At 40.2% G+C, this 11,973-nt stretch overlaps 1 protein-coding gene across 2 annotated transcripts in view; it reads right to left on the bottom strand.

The window, feature by feature from the left end:
• Positions 1–551: 551 nt before the first annotated feature.
• Parg (poly(ADP-ribose) glycohydrolase) overlaps positions 552–11,973 on the bottom strand; it is a 124,562-nt gene continuing 113,140 nt past the window's right edge. The window contains exons 17-18 of one of the 2 annotated variants that reach the window (XM_004646971.3): positions 4,039–4,167; positions 552–3,232 (exon numbers count right to left, since the gene is read on the bottom strand). In XM_004646971.3, coding sequence (XP_004647028.1) covers positions 3,078–3,232; positions 4,039–4,167 — 284 coding nt within the window. In that variant the 3' untranslated portion in view covers positions 552–3,077. The remainder of the gene's footprint in view (positions 3,233–4,038; positions 4,168–11,973) is intronic. The other variant, XM_023707240.1, reaches the window with a different exon arrangement.

The raw sequence follows: 11,973 nt of genomic DNA on the forward strand, positions 1-11,973 counted from the left end.
TGTCAGGTGACAAGCCCTTGTTAGGATGTAAGCACACTAAAAAGATTGTGCAAAGTTACCTTTGGCTATGTGAATAAAGCATAGGAACATAAATGAACATTCTGTTCCGACTTGGGTCACGCTCCAAAGAAATCTCATCATAAACAGGTAAATAAAAATATGAAGTCCAAAAATCTCACCCCAAGTATTTCAGGTAAGAGATACTTAATCTGTACCAGGAACTTGGTAGAGAATGAGGGAGTTAGGGCCTTTGTTTGACTGATTCCTACTGATGCCAGATGCTTTCACAATGAGATCCTGCAGGCCAAACTGGCATTATGTCCCAGGTATTCTCTAGGCATCTGTTAGTTCCCTGGAAAAATGGGACAGAGTACCTGGAGCAGGCTACTGTGTTCTCTTGAATGGATGGTCTGGTCTATTATTGCAGGATGTAGAGTACTTCTTTTTCGACTTTTACTTAGCCCAACTCACCCTACAGAGCATGTTTCTTTTCTTACCTTTACTAAAGCTTTGCTACCATTAAAAAAAGAAAAAAAAAAGGGAGCCTGCCTATTAGCTCAGTTGTTTAAGTGACTGCTTACATAAAACAGTCAGGCTCAGGATGCTGTGGTTCAATCCCCAGAACCTTAACCTTGCCAGACTTGTGCATCCTGAGCCATCAAAAACAAAACAAAACAAAACAAAAAAACCTTCTGAAAAAAAGAAAACAAAACAAAATAAAACATGGAGTAAACAGCATAGCAGCTAATACAGAGTAGGTGTCCCATAAGTGCTCCTGGGTCAATGATATTTTTGACATTTATTGAACACCAATTCTATGCCAGACTCTGTGTTTACTGTTTTATATTTTATTTCCTAGTAGGTGCTATTAGTTTGTTTTTTAGCTGTTTAAGTCAAAGATCCACTTTATTTAGATAAGGTTAAAATATTAACTGTGATCTGCCTGATTTAGAAACCTCATGTCCTTTGCATTACTCAACATTGCTCTTTTTCTGTTATTTTACTCCCGACAGAGTCACACAGAAACTGAAAATAAGCTGCATTAAAAACCCAAGATTGGTAGCTAGGAATGGTAACACACACCTGCTACTTGGGAGGATGAGACAGGAGGATTGCAAGCTTGAGGTTAGTGTAGGAAACCTTGTGAGATCTTACGTCAAAATGAAACAGTCTCGGATATTGCTCAGTTATAGAGTGCTTACTGAGTAGGTACTGAAGTCCTGGGCTCAATCCTCAGTATCATAAAAACACAACTATAAGAAAATCTACATTTCTAAACTTGGCAGATTAAAGAACAAATAAATCTAAGATTCCTAAACTTGGTAGATTAATAAAACAAGGAGTAAACAATATGAAGTAAAATAATAAGCCCTATGTGGAAGAGAACAAGAAAGTGCTGTTAAATATCTCATGATATGAATTCTAATTATTATCATTATAATTATGCTGCAGAGGGCTGTTAGGAGAAAGTAATAGCATTCTCCCCATTACCCTCCCTTCTCAAGAACTCGACAAGAGCACTCTTTATGTTCCATGTGATTAAGCTGCCCAGTGCTAGGACACACAGCTAGTAAGAGTCTCCACCACAAAGGCAGCTGGTAGATGGCACGGTGCCAGGAGCGGGGGTTCAGCTTCTAGGCCCAGCTACGGTGGACTGGGTGGTACCTAGTCTGGATCTATGGTTTCGCTACAGAGTAATCAGCTGACCCTGCTCAGGAAACACTGTTCACTTAGTCCTGGGATTGCCCAGGAGAGCACAGTACAGGATGGAGAAACAAAATGAATATAACCAGGAAAGACATTTTAGTATCAGCAGAAATAAAGCCAGATTCCTCTGAATTTGGGAGATGATTAAAATCTTAGTTACTGTGGTAAGAACTCTGTCAATGACAAGTGGCTGCCTTCAGATGCTAAATCCCATTATCCTTTGAATTCCTATACAAACGTCAAGGGTTACAGACATCTGCCCAGGGCCTATTTTCTTCCTGCCAATGCTGCAGGATCTGACCTCCACTGGCTTTTCTTGACAGCTGACCATGAACAAGAATTTCAACAGTGTGGCTTTGAACTAGTCTGAAAATCTAAATAAGTGCTTTGATGATTGGCTTTGACACTCGGTTTAACCTTCCAGAGACACTACTACTTATGTTTGTTGTCAATTATAAATGAATGTAGTGTGAAAAATACTTTAAAGAGCCCTAATAAAGTCTAAACCTATTCATTTCCCCCAAGCCCAGTTTTATTTAGACTTTATAAGCTTCCACTTAGACACTTTTAAAGAGCAAATATGTATAGATATATGTAAAGTATAGGTGATATGGGAGCTTCTGAGATTTATTAATGAAGATTTATTAAAAAAACTTTCTTTAGTACTGGGAATCAAACTCAGGACCTCACGTTTGCTAGGCAGGCATGTGACACTGAGCTATATCCCCAGCTCAATGTCCATAAAAGTTCATCAGGGGAAACAGGATAGATAAACCATTATAGATGAAGTTGGTGTTGCACAGTAACTTCTGGAAATCAATTTGTCTTAAATAAATAAAAACTTTTAACTTAGGATATTTGTATTATACAACATCCAAAACCCACTAATTCTTAGTTTTTGAAATTCAAAAATTTAAACATGGAGCCTAAACAAGAAATGGAGTTGACAGGCTCACAAACCTGATGCAAACCCTACAACAGAGACACCTGATTTCAGCTTCTTCCTGGGCTCATTGGCATTTGCTAATAACTGCAGAAATAATTAGTACAATATACAGGCATGAAGAATCTGCTGAGCACCTTTTACAGGGTTTCACAAGAAAGCTGATGGGCAAAAGAAAAAAATAAAAAAAACAGGAAGAACTGAAAGAAAATGGGAAGCACATAAATAAGCTTACATGTCATGATGGAAGTGGCCCAGATTTACAAATTGACCATTGCATATGTATAGATGGGATTGCATCTTTGACTACAAATATGGTTTGTATTCACATTGATATTAATTTAAGTGAGTCCACATGCTACACCATATTATTTAAACACGATGTCTAGGAGCAGTGGGGGGGGGGGAGCTTAAGTTACTCAGCCCCTCAGGTCGCTGTCCTCTGCCCTGGCTGGTCAGCAGTCTCTGCATAGGACTCAACAGCATGGTATATGAAAGGGTAAAGCTTGACATCCGGCCCTGGGGTGGAACAGTTTCTGCATTCTTCATTGTAGTATCGTAGCAATAGCTTATATACTTCTCCTAGGGAGGAAAAGGCCAGAATAATTTGCACACTATAGTATGTAGATAGGAAAAAACTTCAAAAGAACATTCCAGTTTTATCTTAATTCAAGCATATATGCTCAGATTTGGATTCTGTATACCCAGAAAGTTTTCCTAGCATCCACTTAAAGAAGCTACCTAACTCACAACACAGCAGGCTAGACACAGGCTATATGATCTGTGTTTTTCTTTTTTTTTTTTTGCAATGCTAGGGAATGAACCTAGGTCCTTGCACATGCTAGGCAAGTATTCTACCACTAAGCTATATCCCCAGCTCTCATCCATGCTATCTTAGGAGCACATGGAAACCCTAGGTATTTACACGGCTCCTGAGGCAGTAATCACGCTGCACAAGCAGTGTACATGTCTGTCTGATAAATACATCCTCAGCTTGGAGTACGTTGCAATTATTTTCCTAGGTTTTCCCCTTTTTTCCCTTCTTTTTGATGTTGGATATTAAATCCTGGGTCTCACGCATATTAAGCATGCACTCTACCACTGAATTATACCCCAGTCTCCCTGTAGTTTCTGTATGTAGAAAAGTAAAAAAGTATAGTAACTCTAGCTTCTTGGTCTTACTCTCAGAGACTGAAACTCAAATCACAGATAAAACGCTGGCAGACAAAGAGGCTGCAAATGCTACCCCTCCATGCTCTGTTCTCCTCCCTCCAAGTCACTTCTTTATTCCTTCTAAGCCACTGTGATTCATCCAGATTCAGCAAGTGCTTCTCCCACAAGTGGGCCATCCATCTAGATATCCAGTTTCAGGACTGTTTCTTACTTACCAACAGTCAGTTTCCTCTCAGTGAGAAAAGTGTGCATGCTATAAATGTCTCGCATCAATTCTGAGTCCCCAAAGGTAAAATAAGCCACATCTCGCTCAGCTGCAGCAGCTGCCAGGATCTGTATTAAGGCTGTAGTGAAGAGAAAAGATACAGCTGTATGATGACACTGCCCATCAAGGTACATTTAGCTCTTCCAGCTATCTAAGTTAGAGCTGGCATGCCATTACTTTATCCAGATTAAAGGCTTATAAGCCAAACATATACATTATTAGATGGGGTGAATACAAGACCGGCATAAATCATCTAGTTGTGTGATTTTTCAGATATGCTTCTGAGAATATCATTAAGCCACCAAATGCTCATCCAGACACTTTCTAGACCATAAATAAAGACAAGCACATCTGAAGCAGCAAACCAAGACACTAACGTGGTGGTATTTATATTGACTTGTACTAATCTAAAAATTGAATTTTTGAGTTTGCTTAGTTGATACAGTAGTTTGTCTTATTACACAGTCACTGGTCTTTGTACCACAGGCACATCTGGGAGGGTCTAATGCTCCCATTAACCCCTGGTGCGCATTCCCAAAGAGTGCTAGCAAGCGTGCCTGCACCTCCACCCCCATGATGCCCCTACCCCTACAGCCTGCAGTCCCTGTTACTGAAGACACCAGACCCAACTCTGCTATGTTGGAAGAGAGAAGCAACTGAGAACTACTGGTTCTGGGAGTCAAAGCTACAAACCACTGTATTAGAAAATGATTCAAAAAATAAAGTTCCCTTATAATCCTAATACTCAATAGGTAGAATTTATTTTAAATAAATAAATTGTAAACACAGTTGTAATAAAAAGTCCTCTTTAGAGTTATATATCTTTTACTTCATAAAAGGAGAGGTGGGAATCAAATTAAAGTATTATGGAGGATATCTGTAGTTTTATGTTTTTGACAGCAAACTAGTATTTATTCTACATATTAAAAAAATAGATAGATAGATAGATAGATAGATAGAGATAGATAGATAGATAGATAGATAGATAGATAGATAGACGTTGCTGGGAGCTGAGGCTCTTGCTACAGAAGGGTCCAGCCAAAATAGAGTGGGTAGATGGAAATGGAAGCCTAGGGAGTGTGCCTGTGATATCTACATAATTCATATTTGCATGTATGTTCACACACATTTTTTAGCTCTGCCAGCTGAAGGGGCCAAGAAACCAAGACTCCTGTGATAATGAGCACACTTAGTGCTCGCTCAGATCTAGGTCTCTACTAAAATTTCCCCCTAAAAACAATACATCCCTTGGAGGAATGACTAAATCCATGGTTGGAACAAGAAAGGCACAAGATGACTAGAACTATGGTGTATCAGAGAGTAAGGAAGTGCTGAAGACTGACCAGAAAAACTGATAGGAGGTTATCACAACAAAATGGAAGCCAGCTTGAACGAGTGCCCAGATCTGGAGAAGCTAGGCACTGAAACACTAAGTATAACAGTGAACTACAAACTCTTGGAAAAACACACATTGCAGAGTCCATGCTGACGAATAGATAGAAGGATACACAAACAGAGTGCAGAATTCTATAGATGGAAAGATAAATAGAGGTCAGGAAAGAGGGCTCTTGTTCATAGGAAAGAGCAGAGACTAAATGAAAGCTAGAGAGAGGGCCACAGGAATCATGAATAGATGCTAAACACACAGGAAACTTACAATGTCTTTTTACAGAGTGTATATTATTTACCAGGGAGAAGGAAACTAGAGTTCTATACTGTGGAGAAACCAGGCTTCCTGCATGATGCCAGAGCAGCTTCCAATGCTGTCTGATGCCATTCAGTGTCTTGGGACAGCATCACGGATGTTGCTGCTGACCAAAAGTGCTAGGCCTCTCCCTCAGCATGAGGAAGGAGCAAACCAAATATACTAATGCCACACAGGACCAAGGCTACAGAAACACTCCACATTCAAAGGCAGGCATGGCACTAAAATGTGCTGCATGACCTGGGCCCTGTGCTAGAAGAACAGGCTACAAAAACTCTGTTTTTTTAAAAAAACTTTTACTTATTTATTAGGTACAGGGTCACATGATGAACCTAAGACTAGTAGTAATTCTCCTATCTCAGCCTCCCCAGCGCTGTCTGGTTTTGGTGGCTGGCATGGCATGCCCAGGGTTCCAGAACCAGAACAGCATGTGTACCAGGGATCCAACACAGGTCCTTGTGCTTGCCAGGCTGGCGCTTAGACCACCGAGCTATGTCCTCAGCCCCACTTTGTTGTTTTTGTGAGAGTCTCACTACTGTAGCCTAGGTGAGGGATTACAGGTCTGCGTCACCATGCACATCCTCTGTCGTAGGCTCAGCGTGCCCGGGGGTGGGCCTAGTGTGGCACGCAGCACCGGGGATTGAACCCCAGTCCCTGTACTTGTCTAAGCAGATGCTTAGTGAGCTGAGCAATTTTCACTGGCTCTTTAAGTTATTTCTAAGTGAATATACAGAAGGAAAATTTTTAATGTGAATTAATAAAATTGGGTGTAATTGAGATTTGGAGAGTATGTGTTATTATAGTACCTTTGAGATTCCAAAATATCATCAAAGTACATCCTAATTGCCAAAGTAGTATTTATTATCTACAATCTGGGAGGGACCATGACTAGGTCTCATTAATCTCAGTGTTAAAATTAATTAATTTAATTAAAACTGCTCAACCAAGTTATACATACATGAAAGCTTCAATACACCCATTTGTAAAGATTCCTAATTAACCTAAACTACATGTAAAAATGTAAACTAATGAATTATCATCTTCTAGCAAGAGGTACCATATCTTACCTTTAATTTTCCAGTAGACTACAGGTTATTCGCCATTTAAAATAAAAAAGTATTAGTAAACTTCATAATTATCTTATAGAATTTACCCTAAAAATGTTCTAGAGCCCATTCTGTACTGTAGAAAGTTTGGCATTAAACATGACACTATTAAAAAAAAAAAAAGTCAGATTCTACTAAGACTGAGAACAAAAACTAACTTACGCTGTATCTCTGTCAGCCCCTTGGTTTCTGCGGTTCTGGGGACTGAACCTTAGGATAGTGTGCATGCCTGCCAAGCATCGGCCACTGAGCTATATGCCCAGCCTTGCTTCACACCCATTCCTGTTTGAGGCATGCTGTTCCATGAGCAGTCAGATCAGAAGCTGAGTAACACACTGGGTCCTCACCTTCTGTTAGCTGGCTTTAGCCAGGCATTGGACACTTTTGGGTTCATTTTTCTTAGCTACCCAATGCAGGTGGTGAATTAGATCATCCCTAAAAACACTTTCAGGGTACAGAATTCCATAATTAGTCTTCTAATTTCTCTTCCTGCATTAGATTTAGACTATAAATACACAAATGAGATTTCCAGGAAGAAAATTAATCTCGACCCTAGTCACTGACAAAAAGCTCATTTTAAACAGTACTGTCTGGAGACCCTGCAGACCTCACTGTGACATGGCCAATGTTTGCAAGAGAGCTATGTCTCACAATTTAAGTGTGCTCTCTTGTGTCAAGTTAGATGAAAATAAATCACAAATCTAATAGGGTGTATGGACTGATTCCAAGTCTGATATAAAAGCACTGAATTTAACTTTGAGCACAAGTAGGTGCCAAGGTAATCACTTAAATTAACCTGCAGGGAGATAGGTTTTAATTTTCTTTTTGGCATCAATGTTAAACTATGAAAATGCAAATAAATATGAATAACAATTTCAAAGAACAATTTATAGCATCCTTCTGCAACAAATGAACTGAGCAAAAACTGGGTAAATGATGGCTACTGTGCCACGAGAGTGGTCTGTGCCATTAGCAAGTAATATCAATAACACCAGCTATCTCCAACCTCTTACAGCACAGGCACCTGTTCTAGCACCTTCATCAGCACCGACTCACAACTCAGCATGATGAATTTATTTAATCCTCACAGAGACAAAGGTAATTAGGAATATGATTTCTGTCTTGAAATAAGGATACTTGCACCAGAAGGCTCAATAATGTGTGTGAGCCCACCCAGGCAAGACGTGGTGGAACAGAGGTCTGACCCTGGCAATCCAACTCGCATACTCTGCCCACTCTGCTCCTGCTGCCCACTGCATCGTGCTGCTCGCAGCCAAGCAGGCCTTGCCACATGCAGGCACCAGAGTCTTCTCACACTGCTTACAGCATCATTTAAATACATGCTGGCAAGGAAGCTTTTTTTAAATAGTGTCATGTTTAATGCCAAACTTTCTACAGTACAGAATGGGCTCTAGAACATTTTTAGGGTAAATTCTATAAGATAATTATGAAGTTTACTAATACTAATAGCTTAATGATCTAATTCACCACCTGCATGGGTACAGACTAGAAAGCATGACTTATGCTCTTCCAGTGAGCCCAAGGCCTTTTGTGGACTCTCACACTGCTGGCTGCCCTGGAAGCCAAAGTCCCGCCACCAGCCCTGCAGTATTTTCCTTGTCTGAAGACCACTCTTCCAAGCCAACTTTCCACCTCTAGTTGCTTTTTTCCTGGGCTACTGCTCTTTTCTTGTTTTTCTTAAGACAGGGTCTCACTATGTAGTTTAGGTTGGCGTTGAAGTCACTAAGTAGTCCAAGCTGGCTTTAAACTTGTGGAACTCCTCCTGTCTCAGCGTCCTGAGTGCTAGGATTACAGGTGGGCATTATCATACCTGGCTACTGCTTTTTATCTTGACTTGCTCCACCCCTTCTATTAAGGCTATTACTGAAGGCTTAATCTTTGCCCTTCTTGCCTACTTTAGATACATGCTCTTCAATTCCATTACTACCTCTGGAATGGTGCCTCCAACAGATCCAGTTCCAAAATAAATAAAATTACAAAAATATAGGCAATGGCTTCAATCCTGGATTGAATTTTCACATGGAACTTGCTACATACATGTAATGAATAGCTAGTTACTCACCTCTCTATGCCTTGGTTGGTCCACTTACCAATAAAGCCTTCCTAACAGACTATTCTGTGCCTATACAGGTAAATACACTCCTATACTCCATGGTACAATTCCTAGAACATGGAATGCACTCTCATCCAACATGTTCTTAACTAACAATGATAGCATAGAAAAATAATAATAATGAACATACAGTGTTTCATCAAGGATGAAGTTTGTCAGTTCTGATACTAGCTGTGTCTCTTTGGGCAAGATTTGTTAGCCTGTCTAAAATCTTGGGGGCTGGGGAGACAGTTTGGCAGTCTAAGTGTTTGCCTGGCAAGTACAAGTACCCAAGTGTGATTCCCCAGTACCGCATGCCATGCTGGCCCTGAAACTCTGAGCACGCTGTGCTAGTCACCAAAACTGGGTATAGTAGTGCAGGCCTGTAATCCCAGTGCTGGGGAGGCTAAGACAGGAGGATCACTGAGTCTGAGCTGCGAAGCAAGACCCTGCATCAAATAAAATAGATAAATAACTAAATATAGGTAGATACAAAAATTAAACTAAAACCTTGCACACTCTTACAAATGGGGCTACATAGGGAGATAGCTCAGTGGCTTAAACACCTGACTGGCAAAAGCAAGGTCCTGAGTTCAATCCCTGTCACCAAAAATAAAACAAAAAACAAAACAACAAAAACAACCAACCAAACAAACAAAAAAATGGGGCTGCAAACTGAAGGTTAACTATACAAAAGAAAACAGTGATCTTTACTGGCTGATTAATAAGTCCCAGACAAAACACAAACATCCCAAAGCTATTTCTCACACTCATTAACTCAGCCTCATCTCTTAGGTGCCAATAACAAATACTTAAGCAGATTCCTTTGACTGCACATTAGCACACACACACACCAATCTAAGTACAGGGGGACAAAAGGGACAAAAAGCAGTGCTATGGGAAGAGTGTTCTCACTCAGCCAAGGCTGGGAAAGGAATGTAGGGTTCTCCTTCTGGGAAGAGGAAGCACACTCCAGGCATGTTGTAGGTAGGTGCCGCAAGCTGGCACAAAATCCTACCCATCTACCCTCTCCAACTCCATAACCTTATCTCACACATGGGCTAGTCAAAGGGCCTGGGCAATCACAGTATCTAAGAAAAAGGACTCATAGCACTGTCCAGGTCCAATATTTTCCTGATTAGTGTTTTAATGTTCAGCTATCTTGATTCTAAGATGGCAAAGGAAACAGTAAAGACATTATTAAGGTTTGATAACAATGGACATGAAGTCAGTAAGAATGTATACTTAAACCAAGTTTCTGTATCACAGAAACCTTTCATTTAATATAAACATGTCACAGAAACTAGACGGAACTCAGCAGGAATGTGTCCAGTGACTGGATAGCAAAGTATCTAAGCTGGTCCAGATTAAGAGCATAGGCAGAAAAGGAACCTATGCGCACATGCACACATGGACACACACACACACACACACACACACACACACACACAGAGGAAGCACTAATCCCAAGATAAAGTCATCCTTGTGGTCAACTCCACTCTGTCTTTCTTAGCAACATGGGCCAATAACCTCTGTGCACAGAAGGAAGGATAGGCTATAGTCCTGTCTTTTTTCAAATAAAGAGTTTGAATATTGAAATTCTTAGGTTTATGGTGGGGTTACATCCTGATAAACTCATATTTCCAAATATCCTAAGTGGAACAATGCATCTACCCAGCTAACCTACTAAACATCCTAGCTTAGCAGCATAGCACACTAGGAAATTGGTTCTTTTCCCTCTCGACCACGGTGCTGAGTAGGAGCTGCTACTTTCTGTCACTATTCAGCATCCTAGGGAAGTACTGTATTGCACAGCACTAGTCTAAGATAAAAAAATTTGAAGTTTGGTTTCTGTGGAATGCTGCTCCAACACCATAGAGAATCAATGTGCCGGGGTGGCAGTCCATATCTGTAATCCCAGCACTTGGGAGGCTGTGGAAGGTTCCCGAGTTAGAGGTCAGTCTGGACTACATAGAGAGACCCTCCCTGCCTCAACAAACAAAAACAAGCACACAAAAACATTTCAAGCCAAGTCGAGTGGCACGTGCCTATAATCTCAGCTACTTAGGAGGCTGCTGCAGAAGGATAGCAAGTTCATGGCCAGCCCACGGAACTTATAGAGATCCCATCTGGAAAAAAAAAAAAAAAAAAGGTCTGGAATAGCTCAATGATAGAGCACTTGCCTAGGCCAAGTCCCTAGGTTCACTATCTCAACCTGTCACAAATAAAATAACCTACTCTAGAACTATGTGTATTTAGAAGCCCACTGTGAACCTTGCCTTCCATGGCAATATTCCCAAACACCTTTCCATGGAAACAGATGTATTTGTATAATTGTTTCTAATGGTTGTATAATATCTTACTACACAGACACATCTCTTTTTAAAAATCAGTTTTAGGATCCAAACCTCTACACCACGGGCTATTATAATAACTGCTACTTGTGTGTTAACAATCATTCAAGTGACTGAAGGGAAAGGTATCCTCAGTGAGTTATTCCCAAGTTTAAATCTATTAACTGAGAAAATGAACCACACAGTGGAAACCTTTGAACACTGTACCTGATAGTCACCCGAGCAAGCACAGTTACAATCTCAAAGGTTTTTAAGCCACAAAGAAATGGAAAGAAATGAATACATTTATAAAGCTTTCCAAATTGTCCAGTACAAAAGACCAAGGTTTATGTCAGACCTGGTTCCTGGATTGATGACTGAATCTAGTCATTCATTTTACTTAAGACAAAAACAAAAACAAAAAAAGTGTTTGCCATAAGATCAATAAGCCCAGAGTGAAAAACATGTCTCCTGGAACAAATTCAGGATGGTAAAGAATTTCATGAAATAAAAACCCAACAGTCTTTCTTGTGAGCTTTCAAACACTGAAACACAATTATGCAGTTTTTTATTTTGCATTGAAAGAAAATGTGTGTGAAAATCTTTAGGATGAAGGGATAGGAAGATT

This window comes from Octodon degus, unplaced genomic scaffold (genome assembly GCF_000260255.1).
Source record: "Octodon degus isolate 3935 unplaced genomic scaffold, OctDeg1.0 scaffold00285, whole genome shotgun sequence".
Lineage (NCBI taxonomy): Eukaryota > Metazoa > Chordata > Mammalia > Rodentia > Octodontidae > Octodon > Octodon degus.